At 52.8% G+C, this 15,618-nt stretch overlaps 1 protein-coding gene across 3 annotated transcripts in view; it reads right to left on the bottom strand.

Annotated features, from left to right (window-relative positions):
* Positions 1–15,618, bottom strand: part of KIRREL3 (kirre like nephrin family adhesion molecule 3) — a gene marked incomplete at both ends in the record, with an annotated part of 532,903 nt that overhangs the window by 40,314 nt on the left and 476,971 nt on the right. For all 3 annotated transcript variants that reach the window (XM_080817608.1, XM_080817610.1, XM_080817609.1), the window contains one exon: positions 237–394. In XM_080817608.1, coding sequence (XP_080673734.1) covers positions 237–394 — 158 coding nt within the window. The remainder of the gene's footprint in view (positions 1–236; positions 395–15,618) is intronic.

Genomic DNA, 15,618 nt, shown 5'->3' with positions numbered 1-15,618 from the left:
AGGAAGACAGAGTTATACAGTCAGGAGACAGAAAAGATCAGATAAATAGAAACAGAGGATGAGAGGGAAAAATTGACATAGAGCGAGAGAGAAAAAGACAACGAGAGGTAAGGAAGAATGGGAGACAGAAAGCACACACACAGTGCAAGAGGGGCAGAGTTGGGGAAAGGGGGCTCTCCCAGCGTGGCCCCGCCTCTCCCCCCACCCCCCGCGGTCCCCTTGCCCCCAGGCCTCACCTTGGAGTAGGTGGCCCCATTGATGACCTCTCCTTTCCGCAACCAGATGATGGAGGCTGCGGGCTTGGCGTTGTCTGCGTGGCAGGTGAGGTTGAGGGGGTCCCCCGCCCGCAGGCTGATCACAGGCCCCCCCAGGATGACCGGGTCATCAGGTGGCACTGCAGGGGTGGAGGAGGGAGAGAGGAGTAGAGAGGTCAGACTGAGGGCGCTGCTCGCCTCCGGCAGGGCTGGCAGGCTGGGCTGGGTGGATTTTATGGAGCCGATGACAAACAATAATTATCATACTTTAATAAAATGTATAATCCCCTTGTATTATAACAATAATAGCAACAACAGCAATAATCCCTGACATATGCACGGCATGTTTATTTGCAGCCGATGTTCATGCCATCATCTCATCCGCCACTCGCGATGAGCCGTGAGGGGACAGGGCCGACATCATTAGCTCCGTTTCACAGATCGGATTGGGAGGCAAAGCTCCGCTGCCCAGATAATATCTGTACTTTCTTTCTTTTTAACTTCTCTCTTTCTCTCTCTTTTTTTTTAAACAAAGCGCTGTCACATCTGTCGTCTGATTTAATCCTTACAACAGTCTTGCAAGGTAAACATTATTATTATCCCAATGACATAGATCTGGAAATCGAGGCTCCGAGGGATTAAGTGACTAGCTCAAGGTTGCTGGGGAACGGGGCCCCAAGCCAGGGCCTCTGACACCGGCAGCTCCCCTCCACTCCTTGCCCTTGCAGGGGTCAGGGGACAGGGGGGAGGCAACCTTGCAAGGCTGAGACGGCATTTCAGAGGGCTGTGCGACCCTGGCACCTCCTTAGCGCTTGATTCTTCCAGAATGGCTCCAACTGCCTCATCCCAGAGTCAGGGTGAATCTCTGCTCCCCACTTCTCCTGCTTCATTTCACAGTGGGGTGATCGGAGACTTGTGGCTCCCGAGAGATGGGGGTGCTGCCTTGGGGAAGATGCCCACGGCAGCGGCTGCATCTCCCACCTGGCCCAACACAGGGCCCAGTTGCTGGCAGACACTCCATAACATTTGCCAAGTCCACTGGAGTCACCCCTTTGATCCCCTGGATGACCCTGGGATGTGGGATGGGCACTTATGATGACAGGTGACCATCACTTGGAAGAGAGGCCCAGAGAAGTTTAATGACTGGCCTAAGGTCACAGAGCCTCTTCTCATGTTCGTGCTTAGGGACACATGGAGGGTCTCAGGTTTCTGTAGTTCCCGGCCTCTCCTCCCTGGACCAACAGACAAACCACAGAAGGGGAAGGGCTCTCTGTAGACCCCCTGGGAGGTCCCTAGGCTTCTCCCCCACCTCCCTCACCCCACCCCCAGGGAAGGCCTGGGCCAGTCAGTTCTGGAGGCCTGAGGAGGGCTGAGCTGCATGTTTGCTGAGCGAATGGAGGGAGGGGAAATCGGGTGCTGACCGATGGGGGTCTTAGCAGAAAAGGACTTCTTGGCCCAGTTGCCGGAGAAAGTCCTTGCCTCCATCCAGGCCCTGTGCAAGCTTCTGCCCTGTGGGATCCACGAAGATGGACTCAGCAGGGTCAAACAGCTTTGCCAGCCCGGTCCTGACCCAGCAGGCTGTGCCTTCCAGCCTCTGTGCCCCCAGGGCCCCGCGCCCACAACCTGCCTGGCCTCCCTCTACTTCCCAGGGCCAGCCCACATCTGCCACTCTCTAGGGCACCCAGGAGACTCCAGGAGGCTCTGGGGCCAGGTAAACAGCAAAGCAGCCCCTTCAGCTTGTGGCTGCGCCCCCTTCCTTCCTGGCCCCGAGGAGGCCCGGTTCAGAACTATAGCCCAGTGAGTGCCAACTTCCATGTTTCTATTTTCTGAGGAAAAACAAACCCTTGGGGTTTCCAAGATGCTATCAGCAGCCTCAGAACTCCACTGGAGATCCTGGCCCAGAGAGGCAGTTGGCCTCATCCAACCCTGCCCAGCCTCCCCAGGGGGCTCGGGGCTCTGGGCTCAGGCAGATGCTGGGTGTGGGCTGGACGATGAGGACGACACCCCCCTACCCCGCCCACCCCAAACTCCCTCATTAGTGCCAGAGGCCTCCTTGGTGCTGGTGTGGCCAGAGAGCAAAAGGGAGGCTAATGAGGGCTTTCCACAATGGGGGGGTGGGTGTGACAGTTGTTGATGAGGGGAATTTTAGCTCTGTGCAATGCTGGGCCCCTTCCAGCAGGGAGGGCCAGGGCTGGAGCTCCTGCCCCCCCTTTCTTCTGTGGGGGCAGCTTTCTCTCCAGAAGGTGTCCAAGATGGAGGCGCTCCGGGCTGAGCTGGAGAGCAAGAGACATTGGAAAGAAACATCTCAAGTGCCAGGAATAGAAGAAACATTGGACCACCCCATGTCTCTGGGACTCTCCAGGGAAGAGCCAGAGGGTGTGGTCCTGTGGAAAGTACCCTAAATCAGAAGGGGTTAACTGGGGCACGGGGTCCCTCCTTCTGGTTTTATTTCACAGGGTACAAAATATAAAAGGACAACAGGAGATCCGGACAGTTCCTTCTGGTGCTGACATGTCTAGGGTCTGAGACAGTGGTTTCCAACCTTGGCTGCATATTACAATACTCTGGGGGAGATTTTAAAAAATCCCATTGGCAGGCCGCACCCCATGAACTCAATTCCAGTCTCTGGCGGTAGACTCCCAAACTTCGGGAGGGTTCCAGGGTGAGAGCAGGTTGGAGAACCAGCTGTCCCCGGGCCTTTGCTCAGGTGCCTGTCCCACTCTGATCGCAGCATAGAGCCCGAGGAGGTCTTTCTAAAAACCAGAAACAGCGAGGGGCTGAGCTTCCTTCTTGCTGTTCTAGTCCTGTGTTTTGGAATATTGGATTAGAGGGAGCGCAGGGGAGGGGAGAGGGGAGTGGGACGCCCGCTTCATGAGTACCCGGGCGCGCACACACGCTCACACACACGAACATCCATCCTCAGAATGGGTCCTGATTATATCTTCCTAAATAAGTGGTTATCATGCGGTTATTCATGTAGCTATGCATTATTGATTGGCCTTCGCCTCGTTGCACACCAGATGGGGTAGGAGGGGGTGCGGATGGGGCCGGGGTGTGTGGGGTGGGAGTGGGTGAGGAGGGAGGAGTTTGGGGGCCAGGAGGCTGAATAGAAATCAACAGTCGCTCTTGGCAGCTGTAGCGCGGACGGAACGGGGCGACTCATTACCTCTCCATTCAGACTGGCCCGGAGCTGGGGCTGCTGGGTGTGGGGCAGCGGAGCGGGGGGAGGGGGAAGGTGGGGGGAGGCCGAGCTGCGGGGCCCAGAGATGCATTATTCATGCATCGCCCTCACAGGATTGGTTATTATCCTGAACCACTATAGAGTTTGGTCTCCTAATTTTTAATCACAGGGAAGGTGGAAGCCTTAGCCTTTTGTGATTAATCCGGAGATAAAAATAGTTGACTGTTTTGGTGTTGTGCTCATTGTCAGTCAAGAAGAAATGCATTAACTGTTGGGTGACCGAGGCCCGAGGAAGCCCGGAAGGCACCCCGGGCAGAGCTGGGCCCCAGAGCTGGACAGAGAGCCCGGGGAGGCCACAGCTCGGGCTCGGACAGGGGCCGGCTCCATGGGCACCGCGGGCGAAAGGGACGCATCGCCCAAATTACTGCCCCATGATCAAAGGGGCGCTTGGTCCTGGCTATGCCGTGCGCCCATCTCTCCCTGCGTGGGAAGGAGCCCTTGAGGACTTTTCTCTGAACTCTGCTGCCTGGGGCGGGGGGCCTTGAGCGGCGAGGTGAGGTAGGGAGACCAAGTCAGGTGGCGCATCGACGGAGGAGGAAACGGAGGCCAGAGAGCACAGCGCCATCCAAAGTTACCTGCAAGGGAGGGCGGAGAAGGGTGGGGATGGGCTCGGGACGCGCGTCCTGGTTCCACCAGGAAGGTAAAGTTTCCATCTGTTTTCTGTGCTAAGGTTCCTTATCCTTATGCCGTCGTAGAAAATAAAGGATTCTGCAGGGAGAAGCTGAGGAAGGGCCACCCAGCCCCACAGCTGTCTCTAAGAAGGGGTCCCGTGATCAGAAGGCCTCGCGCTTCTGGACCTGTACGCTGGGGTGACCATCTGACTGTCCTTCCCACAGGACCCCGGCTGGGCAGAGGGTAGAGTAGAGCTGGGAGTCAGAGGATTTCTGCCCTGTCCTGGAATTGCTCGCCGGAAGCCTACCCCGTGACCGTATGGTGTCAAGCTCCCTTGACTCATGGTCTTGGTTTACCTGGCCCCAACCTTGCCACAACAGGCTGGGGAAATTCCCTTGGTGCCAGGCCAAGGGCAGCCCTGAGGGGGTTCCCTCCAAAATCCAGTGGGTCACCTAAGTGGGCCGCTGGCCAGCTTCCTCAGGGGCTCTGTCGGCCCAGGGGGTTGGTTTCCACAGACCGCCGATGGGGCACGTCAGCCGACGAAGGCCAGCAGCAGGGACATGGACGGTCTTGCTGGAGAAGAGCAGGAGGTCAGCCAGGCCACCTCCCTGCCCCCACGGCAAGGCAGAGCACCTCGCTGACCCCGAGCTCTTTGGAGGGAACTCCTGGGTCTCCATCTCACACACAGAACATTCTCCGGAAGTGGTGTATTAGAAACCCCAATCCAGCTGTGGCCTGGCTCTGTGTCGACCCTGCCAGGGGCTCACACTCTATCTAGAACATAGTTCGGACTCCTCCCTGTTGCCTCTAAGCACCTGCACCGTCAGCCCTGGGCCGCCCCTGTGACTGACTTCCTCCCACCCCCTCACCCACCATGCCCTGCCCACTGTCCTTCTGTTTGCCGGACACACCAAGCTCACCCCCCCACCCCCCCGGCCCAGGCCTGGCCCTGGCTCTCCTCCGCCTGGAATCTCTATTTATATCCTTGTCCTGCCGGCTTCTTCCCGTCAAGGAGGGTGTCTCTGAAATGTCACATCCTCAGCGAGGCCCGGCCACCCTGTGGAAAAGCCCCCCTCCATTCTTCTCGGCGAGCCCCCCCCCTTTATTTTCTTTATGCCTGGGTTCATCTATTGTTTGTCTCCCCTTATGACAAAGGAGGCTTCTTGACAGCAGAGAAGGACCTTGTCTGTCTTGGTTGTTGCCGTATTTCCGTGTCTGGATCAGTGCCTGGCATTTGTTGAGTAAATAAACTGAAGATGGCCGGGTGGGAGGTCTGTCATGGGCATTGGTTTCTGGGGTCAGCACTTTTTACTCTGTGTGTGTGTGTGTGTGTGGTGGACGAGTGACTGTTGGGGGGCTGGCAAAGAGAGGGAGCCTGCTAGCCCTCCCTGGGACGGCAGTGCAGAAGCTCTGTGGTGTGATGCTGGGGGACGGGCCGCTTCCTGCCTTTTCTGGAGAGGGCAGCCTGGGCTGGGAGGGCTTGGGGGAGGAAGTGGGGGTGGTTCTCAGTCTGTATTCAAGGTAGCACCATTCCTGCTGGTGGAAGAGGGAGCCCAGCCCGGTTCCTCTGGCTCACAGGCTGGGGAGGCGACAGGTCAGAGACGCTTGGCCGACAGCAGGGGGAGGTTGGCTGCTGGTGCTGCTTTTCCTTGTTTTTAAGGCATCAGTGTTCAGCCCCAGGCCCCAGGGACCTGGCTGGGATGCAGAGCAGGCTTAGTTCATGCTGGGAGTGCCAATGCTGACCCCACGGAGGGAGGGCCTCCAGGGGCCTCTGGGCTGCCCTTCCTCAGCGCATCCCTGTCTCTAGTTTCGGGCCTGCAGGCCAGTCAACACTGAGCACTCCCTCCTTCCCTCCCTTCTGCCCCCGGCCTTCATCCTTCCATTCAGCCTCTTCCTTGTCACCCCCGAGAGCTCAGAGTGGTTAAGGAATCCTGAACACGGCCCGCCCTCTGGGAGCCGATGGGGAGAGCTTCATGACTCAAAGCACGTGCCCAGGAAGGACCTACAGCATCCGCTTCACCTGAGAGCTTGCTTGGAAACGTGGACCCTTGGGCTCCACCCCAGGACCTCCCGAATCAGAATCAGCGTTGAAAAGAGACCCCGCATAATTTGTATGCCCCAGTGTGCGAGGAGCACGGCTCTGGAGGACTCCTAGAAAAATTACAGACTGATGAGTGCTTGGAAGGAGAAGGAGAGAAGTGAGAAGGAGAAGCTCATTGGACAGTGAGAGCCCCTAGGGGGCTCTGTCCCTCTGTTGGCACCCCGCTCCCTTTGGGACTTCCTGGGACTTAAGTCAGAGAGAGGGGGTCCACCCGTTGCTTGCTGGAAATTTGGCTTGACTTCAGGGCCCAGCATGAACCATGTTCCACAGCAGGTTGGTTCCTTTGCCCAGGGCATTTCTTGAACTTGACCAGGAATGCTGGAGTTCTCGTGGCTCGTCTTCTCCGGGCTCCCTCTGACTCAGCCTTCAAGACTGCACTAAGGGGCTGTCCGGTCCCTGGGGAATCTCCTGCTTTGTCTATGAGCCTGTAGCATTCTGGGGACCCTTCTGTCTCAGTAGCTAACCTGGTCTATGAAAGTGATCTGCAGATGCTTGTCCGTCCCCTAGACGGCCACCTCACCCACCCTGGATCTCTATCACCTGGCCTAGCACCTGCCTCGAAGGGGACAGCCCGGCTGTGTTTGCTGAGCTGAACCTGGGTTGAGTCTATTACTTTACAAGCTGCATGATTGCAGGCAGGTTACCTAATCTGACAGCCCCCGCCCTCTTATCTGGAAAGTGGGGTAATAAAGATACCAGCTGGGCGGTTATGAGGGTTACTTTTATGATATGAAGAATGCAGAGAGAGCTTTACAAAGGCTTATGCAAATATTGGTTATTACGTCCAATTTTTAAGGATAATATTTAGTTTGGGTGCTATGTGAAAGACACTGTGCCAAAGGCTCTCTTGTTTTATCCTCATTATCCTTCGAAACTGGTACTATTGGGATCTCCATGTTGCAGAGCAGGAAGCAGGTTCAGAGAGGGCAAATCACTTGGCTAAGGCAACACAGCAGACAAGGGATACGGTTGGATTTTAGATCCTGGTTTGTTGGATCCTATAACATTACCCGCTAGAGTCAGGGCAGCCTACAGACCTACCCGGCAAGCTGCAGTGACCCTTCAGAGCCCTTTCCACCAGTGCTCCTGCTCTCATCATGGTCCTTTGTCCCCACGCGGGTGCAGGAGGGGCTCTGCCTTTGCCTGTGGGCTCCCCTCCCCAAGCCAATTTCAGAGGGCTCTCGGAGGCATCGGCTTAGCCAGCCGTTGGTGCTTGAGAGGGGCCGGACAGGGAGTAGATGAATGATTTTTGCTGGTCAGACCCACTCACTGCTCACTTCTGTCATTGTGCCCTACTGTCAGGTTCTGGGCTGCAGGTAACCCCAGCCTCCCGTTTCCTCACTCGCGGGGATGCGCCACCTCATGGCCAAAGCGCAGAACTACAGAAGGTCAGCACAAGACGGGTTGTGGGGGTTTTCGCAGAACTGCTTTTCAGTGCGAGGTCACCTTTCATTCAGAAAATCTATATTGAGCAGCCACTCGGCGTCAGCCCCAGTGTGAAGCACTGGGGGTTCAGAGCTCCTGCCCCAGTGGAGAGACGGACAATAAACGTAAATGAATACGTCACATAACTTTGGGTTGATAGAATACAATGATGATAAATGAGACCAGGTGGGGAGTGGCTAGATCCTAAGCTGGCCTCTGGGATGAGATTCTCTTCTGGATTTCTCCTGTCCTTCCTGGATGTTACTTTCCGCCTTTTTCCTGCCCTTAATTGTTGGTCTTGCCAAGGGTTTGCCCTTGCCTGGCCTGTGCCATTCCACACACGGTCTATGGAGAAGGAAATCACTTTCCTGCGGACTCAGCCAACATCTGTGTGCAGACGAACCCCCCAAAAGCATTGTCCACACTTTGGGGAATGGCGCCACCATTTAATCAGAGAAGCCAGAAATCTGCACGTCTTTCTGGATTCTACTCTCCTTCACCCTGCATTGCTAACCATCCCTGTGAAGGCTCTGAAATACCTTTCCCATCTCTTTCTCCCTTTCCATTCCTGATTGTCTTCCTGGCTCAGCCCCTCAGCGTTTCTTCCTTGGATTATAATACCTCACCCCTCTCCCCATGCTCCACACTGTCCCAGAGTGATCTTTACAAATGTCTGGTCATCTACCCCATTCACAGATCCATTCACTTGCCAATTTGCTGAATATCTAACATTCCTTTATTTGAAATCATTCAAAGAGGGACACCTAGGTGGCTCAGTTGGCTAAGGGTCTGCCTTCAGCTCAGGTCGTGATCCCAGAGTCCTGGGATAGAGCCATGCATCCGTTTCCCTGCTCAATGGGAAGCCTGCTTCTCCCTCTCCCTCCACTGCTCCCCTTTCTTGTGCTCTTTCTCTGTCAGATAAATAAATAAATACCTAAAAAAAAATAATAAAGCATTCAAAGATCCCCTAGAGCCATCTGGACAAAGTCTGAACTTCTTAACTCCTGCCAACGTCTCTAGCCTCATTTTTCACCCCTTTTTGACTCAAATTCCTCTTGTGGATAAGAACGAGTTGCAATTCTTGGAATAAGTCCCTCTTTCCCAGTTGTCCATCTCGCCTTGTTTGGCCAGCTTAAAGGTCAAGCAGATTGGATTCAAATCCTCGGTCCTTTATTCACTAGCCTGTGGTCCTGGGCAAGTTGCTTGGCCTCCCTGGGCTTCAGTTTCCTCATCTATAAAATAGGGACCATAATAAAACCAGATTGGCTGTGTAGTTGCCAAGATCAAGTGAGATGCAGTGTGGCAGAGCCCTTGTGAAACTGTCCAACACTGTATGGATGGGGCACATGATTGGTTCTCCAAGCAGATGGGGCTCATTCCCTTGAAAGATGATGGGCAGAGTGCTTGGGGCTTAGAAGTCTGATGCTCTGTTCCCTTGGGAAAGTAGAGGTTGCTCGGCACTGGGTGAAGACCCCGATGCCCCCCCAACCCCCACCCCAGGGTACTCCCAAGCTGCTCTGCCTGGCTTGGCTTCTCCTGCCTCCTGTCCCCCCATATTCTGTGCCAATGAAGCTGAGGCCACTACTGCTGATGGGCTACAAAGGCATGTATGGGTCCAGCCGACCCAATGTGGTGCACAGGTGGGCCATCTCAGTTGAGCTCACCCACTGCTGACTTCACTAAATCCTGAAGTTTGGGGTGATTTGTTATACAGTGAAAGCTAACTGATATACTCAGTAGTAACCTACCGTCTGCCTTGCTCCTACCCTCCAGCTTCTCCTCTCATACTTTAGATGGACTGGTCCATTCCCCTCTCTGCAAGGACAGCCTGCCCTTTTAGAATGACACACTTTTGCTTGTGAAATTCCCTCGGGAAAGAAATGTCCTTACTCTGAGTTTTAGCTGGCTGGAATCCCAAGCTCTCTCCAATCAGCTCGAAGACTACTTTTGCCTTGTTAACTCTTGGTCATTCTCGAAGGCTCAGGTTATTGTCACCTCCTCTAGGAAGTCCCCTCCGACTTAGCGCGTGCCTCTCATTGTCCTAGAGCCATAGGCCACCTCCACGAGCTGCTGGTTGTCCCAGTAGCTGTGAGGTCCTTGAGGCCGATCATTATCAGGTTCTTTTTTCCATCCCTGTGTTTAGTATCCAGCCCACAGTGATGTCTCAGTCAATACTCGTTGACTGGTGGGACAGCTGGGTGGCTCAGTCCATTAAGTGTCTGATCGACTCCCATTCACATCAGGCTTCCTGGTCAGCAGGGAGTCTGCTTCTCCCTCTGCCTCTCCCCTGGCTTGGGCTCTCTCTTGCGCGCTCTCTCTCTCAAATAAATAAATAAAATGTTAAAAAAAAATACTTATTGACTGGTGTCTTGCCTGACCTGGCTGTGTCGGAACCAAACTTCCCTTTCTTCACTAGCACTGTCCCTCTTAACGCCGGCTGTCACTGCCGCCTGTGTTACATTTATCTGGGGACCTGTTTCAGGCTCCCTACCCCTCCAGAGTAGGAGTCTTGATGCCTTGTGCATTTCCCCCAACACCTAGCACATCACCTTGGACACCGTAATAAGAAAACAATAAAAATAATGGGTAATAGCTGATGCTGATTGATACAGGGCTTGCAATCCTTCCAGAACTTAACAATACTTCTAGAACTCTTCTAGTACTTTGGAAGTGATCACCCAGGCCTCACAACAACTCTGCATAAGGTAGATACAATCATTATGCATATATTAGAAATGTGGAAACTGAGGCACCAGCTCATCTCAGAGGTCCCTGACTCCAGCGACCCGCAAAGGCTCAGGACACTGGGGAGCCCACCTCTCCCTTAGAGTTCCTGATGGGCAGGGGATAAGAAGGGAGGCAGAGTACTTGGCTCAGCTCCTGGCTCCTGGTTCTTGGCTGCATGACTGGGGGTAAACCACTTAATTCTCTTTGCAAGATATTGTCTATGTCATAGATATTATTGTATCTGTTTCACAGGGCCATCATGCTGATTAATTGAGTTAATACAAGTGCCTTGTTTCAAAGCTTGGCCCAGTGGTACTAAGAACGTCACCCCGCTAGCTCTTGATATCATTGTCATTGTTCAGTCAGTCCGTCCACGTGGAAACAGATAGCTGCTTATTGCACAGGCAACAGCTTGTTTCAATCCCTTGTTCTGGACTTGCTCTGTGCCCCCGGCCCCAACCTCCCTAGATGTCATGGCCAGCACTTTGCCTCCTGTGAAATCACAGTGATGAGGAGGTGATTAGAGCCCAAAAGTCCTCACGGAGATAGATGGGATGGGCAGGGGACCGTTTAGGGAGGAGGGGGCTACCATGGTGGGGTGAGGGCAGGGGAGACAGATGTTGGTGGGGGCTGAGTCAAACTAAACCACGTGTTTCCCCCCTCAAATTAGGAAGGGTGAGTCTTCTGTTTATTTCAAATTAAACCCTGAAAGAAGGTCTGAGCCATCTCATCAGCAAGGGGCTATTTGCATGGAGATGGATTTGTCACTAATACTGAACAGTAAAATAAGTCCTAGGATGTAATAAGAGCAGAGGGAGGGAAGGCTGGTGGGGAGGGGGAGGGCAGCAGATAGCAGGCACCGTGCACACAGAGGCGTGTGTGTGTGCGTGCGTGCACGTCCACAGGAGTGCCTGGCACTGTGTGATGGTGGCTGATGTGTGACCACTGAGTAGACAGACCTTATGACAGGCACAAGGTGGCCCTTTTGGTGGCTGGAGGGAGAAGCCACTAGGGAAAGGGTGTCCCATGAGAGCAGCAGCAAAAGGAACAGTGTGCCGTGGGGGAGTGCATCATAGGACCCCCGGGCCCAGGCAGGGGCAGGAGGGGAAGGCAAGCCCAGGGTGTGTGTATCTTCCTTGGGCACCTGGGATGTAGGTCACCTGCCAAGGAAAGGACTTGCTCTTTCCCCAGCTCAGCTCCTATGTGGATGATCCCAGGGCAAGGTGATCCCCCTTTCTCTGTGTGTTTGCAGGAAACACGGGCTATGGCTGCCTTGCCGTGTCTGGCCAAACTCTCCAGCTAGTTCTGCCCTTGACTTGATTTTGGGATTCACCTGCTCACCATGGCTGGGTCTTGGGGAGAAATCTATCATGGCAACATGGGCTGCCAACGACATGTTTAAACCTCACAGTAGCCTCATGCTGTGGGCCCTCAAGCATCCTTATTGTACAGATGGGGAAACTGAGGCAAGAGGCCAATTCACTTGGGACCAGTTACGCAACTCACAAGTAGGGGAACCAGGAATCTGGCTGAGGCCCCTGTGAGTCCAGCGGCCCGATCCTGACCTTGGTGCTGTGTGGCTGTTTATGAATGAGCAGTCACTCTGTGCCTCCTGTCCCTCCCACAGCTCAAAGGCAATCATCCCGAGCCAGCAAAAGGCTGATGGGACTCAGGAGTGTCTAAGTTGGTTCCATAAATGAAAGCAGAACTGATATGGTTGGTTTTGCTATGGGCTCCCATCCGGCAAATCAACCCCCCTTGAGGAGTTGTGTGGCTTTCACGAAGCAGGGAAATGAGGCCAGCAGGAAACCTCCCCTCCCAGTACCTAGAGCCTCAGAAGTAATTACAGAGATAGAGGGGCACAGGGGAAAGGTCACCTCATTAAGGGATTGACAAAATCAACAGAAGAAATTCCAATAATTGGCTTTTAAAACGAGAGATCTGGAATGCTGTTTTGGCATGATGAAAACGTGACTGTTTACCATGTCCCCGTTGGTTGCAGCAGCCAGGGGAAGGCTGGGGAGGAGACGAGAAGGGACAGGGACAGAGAAATCCAGGGCGGGGGACAAATAGGGAGAGACAGGCAAAGGGAGAAAGAGACAGAGCCAAGACGTGGAAGCCACCTGCTCAGGAAAGAGATGAATGTGAGGAGAGAAAATACGCAGTCCCTTGCAAACGAGGCTGGGGCAACCAGAGGGCAGCGTGCCAAGTCAGGAGAAAAGCCTAGTGCTTTCTCTAGGCCTCTTGCCACAAAAATTCATTTCAGGGAATCCCAGAAAACCACGAAATGTACCTTTCAGCTTCATGCAAATGTACCAAATCTGCTATTTGCCAGAGTCCTAAGAGGAAAAAGTCAAAGTGGTTTTTTTTTTTTTTTTCCCCTGATCGGAGCCTGTTTTTGAAAAAGCAGAAGTCTCTAAGTCTGAAAAAGGGCAGCGCTTTTAGAATTCATTATAAAAAGGCGTTTTCATGCTCATCTACAGTTTAGCATTATAGATGTTTTTGAAATCTCCTATCACGGAGAGAGAGAGCACGTCTCTCCTCCGAAGTTGGTGAGCACTGCATTTCATTCCCTGCAGAGAGGGTACATTTTATGGGTGACTGTTCGCAATCTTTCGGGATGCTACCACAAAGACATGAAGAGTCTATCACCTCTTTGCAACTCCAGGGCATTGCTCGGATTAATTGGGCTGTGTGAGGCCTGTGGGGGGCTGGGTGGGGGGTTGTTGTGGGTTGAGGTCCTGCAAGCCCACTCTGAGATAGAGAGCTACGACGTGTAGTATGGATTCCTCTCCAGAGCAGCCCCTGATGGGAGCGAAGGAGGCAAGATTGGCCAGAGGGGCCATCTGAACGGTGAGGGTAGCACCATGAAGGTCTCAGCAGACCCTCCAGGAGCTGGGGCTCTGGAATGGCCCTTAGGGTTGTCCTCTTCCGGGTTGGCCTTATACTACTCTGTGGGCACTGGTCACAGGAAAGGGGGCTTCCTCCCTTTAACCACAGGTGATCCCCAGACAGGCACTCAGCAGAGCTGGCCGTCTCTGACACTCGGGGAACTAGGGAATGAGTCCTCCTGTCCTCTGGTCTAGAAGGGGGAAGAGGAATCTGGGTGGTACACCATGGCGTCCACCGCAGGGGCGGTACTAATAGGAGGCGGGGGGCCCGTTTTTGAAAAAGGAGAAGCCTTGGGGCACCTGGGTGGCTCAGTGGGTTAAAGCCTCTGCCTTTGGCTCAGGTCATGATCCCAGGGTCCTGGGATCAAGCACTGCATAGGGCTCTCTGCTCAGCAGGGAGCCTGCTTCCTCCTCTCTCTCTGCCTGCTTCTCTGCCTACTTGTGATCTCTGTCTGTCAAATAAATAAATAAAATCTTTAAAAACGAAATAAATAAAATATTAAAAAAAAAAGAAAAAGCAGAAGCCTCTAAGTCTGAAAAAGGGCACACCCTTGTCAACACTTGTCTCTTGTCTTTGGATGACAGCCATTCTAATTGATGTGAGGTGATACCTCAGGATGGTTTTGGTTCTCATTTCCCTGATGACTAGTGATGTTGAGCACCTTTTCATATGCCCATTGGCCATTTGTATTTTTTTTTTAAGTAGGCGCCTCACCCATCATGGAACCCAATGCAGGGTTTGAACTCATGACCCTGAGATCCACACCTGAACTGAGATCAAGAGTCGGCCCCTTAACCAACTGACCCACCCAGGCACCTCTGTATGTCTTCTTTAGAAAGCTGTTTATTCAGGTCCTCTGCCCGTTAAAAGAAATTTTTTTTTTCTATTGAGTTGTATGTGTTCTTTATATGTTTTGGATTTGGAAAAAGATGATTATATAGAGTGGAATATTATTCAGCCACGAGAAAGAAGGAAATCCTGCCATTTCCGACAGGATGAAATAATGATGAAACTGGAGGGTTATTATGCTACAGTGAAATAAGTCAGACAGAGAAAGACAAATCCTGTAGGATTTCACTTAAATGTGGAATTTTAAAAAGCCAAACTCAGAGAAACAGATAGTAGAGTGATTGTTATCAGGGGCTGCAGGTGGGGGAAATGGGGAGATATTGGTCAAAGGGGACAAACTTCCAGTTATTAATAGCTTCTGGGGATCTCTCATACAACATGGTGATGATAACTAATAATAATGTATTATGTATTGGAATGGTGCTAAGAGAGAAATCTTACATATTCTTGCCACAAAAAAGAAATGGCCAGGGCACCTGGGTGGATCAGTGGGTTAAAGCCTCTGCCTTCAGCTCAGGTCATGATCCCAGGGTCTGGGGATCAAGCCCCGAATCGGGCTCTCTGCTCAGCAGGGAGTTTGCTTCCTCCTCTCTCTCTGCCTGCCTCTCTGCCTACTTGTAATCTCTGTCAAATAAGTAAATAAATTAAATCTTAAAAAAAAAAAAAAAAGAAATGGCCATGATGTATATGATGGGTTGGAGGTGTTAGCTAATGCAGTGGTAATAATCATTTCCTAATATATGAAATGTATCAAAACAATACATTGTATATCTTAAACTTACACAGTGTTTATATAATGTCAATTACATCTCAATAAAGCAGGAGGGAGAAAAGCTCAAGTCAGATATTTACATGTAATGCAGGAGAAACAGCACAGAAAGAGCCCCAGGGTTTCCTGCTGACAGTGGCCTTGAATGACCTTATCAGATCTCCCCAGAATGCCATACAGGGCACATAAGTTGTGACAGGGTACAAGACTGGGTGGGGGTGGGAGGGTTACCCAGACCTGCCTGGAATGGAGAAGGAGCTCCTCAGAGTTTCCTAATCTTTTCTCTAACATCCCAGTTAACAAAGAAGTGGTTACAAATCTCTGGGTGCCTGCCACTGTGCTAGGTTCTCTCCTCAGAGTTAGCCCTTTGCGTAGTTGCCCTCACATCCCTAGGAGGTGGGGGGGAGGGGAGGAGGGGCTGCTCTCTCTTCCCAGAATGCCTGTCCCTTCCTTCCTTTTTTTTTTTTTTTTAAAGATTTTATTTATTTATTTGACAGACAGAAATCACAAGTAGGCAGAGAGGCAGGCGGGGGTGGGGGGGGGAAGCAGGCTCTCTGCTGAGCAGAGTGCCCGATGCGGGGCTCGATCCCAGGACCCTGAGATCATGACCTGAGCCGAAGGCAGAGGCTTAACCCACTGAGCCACCCAGGCGCCCGCGTCCCTTCCTTTCTGACTCATGGACAACTACAAGACCTTTACTAAATGCCTCCTCCAGACTTCATTAGACTATGACTGAGCATCGGCAGGA

The sequence above is a fragment of the Martes martes genome (genome assembly GCF_963455335.1).
Source record: "Martes martes genome assembly, chromosome: 10".
Classification (NCBI taxonomy): Eukaryota; Metazoa; Chordata; class Mammalia; order Carnivora; family Mustelidae; genus Martes; species Martes martes.
The sequence above is the reverse complement of the archived record's forward strand: the minus strand, read 5'-3'. Positions and strand labels throughout refer to the sequence as shown.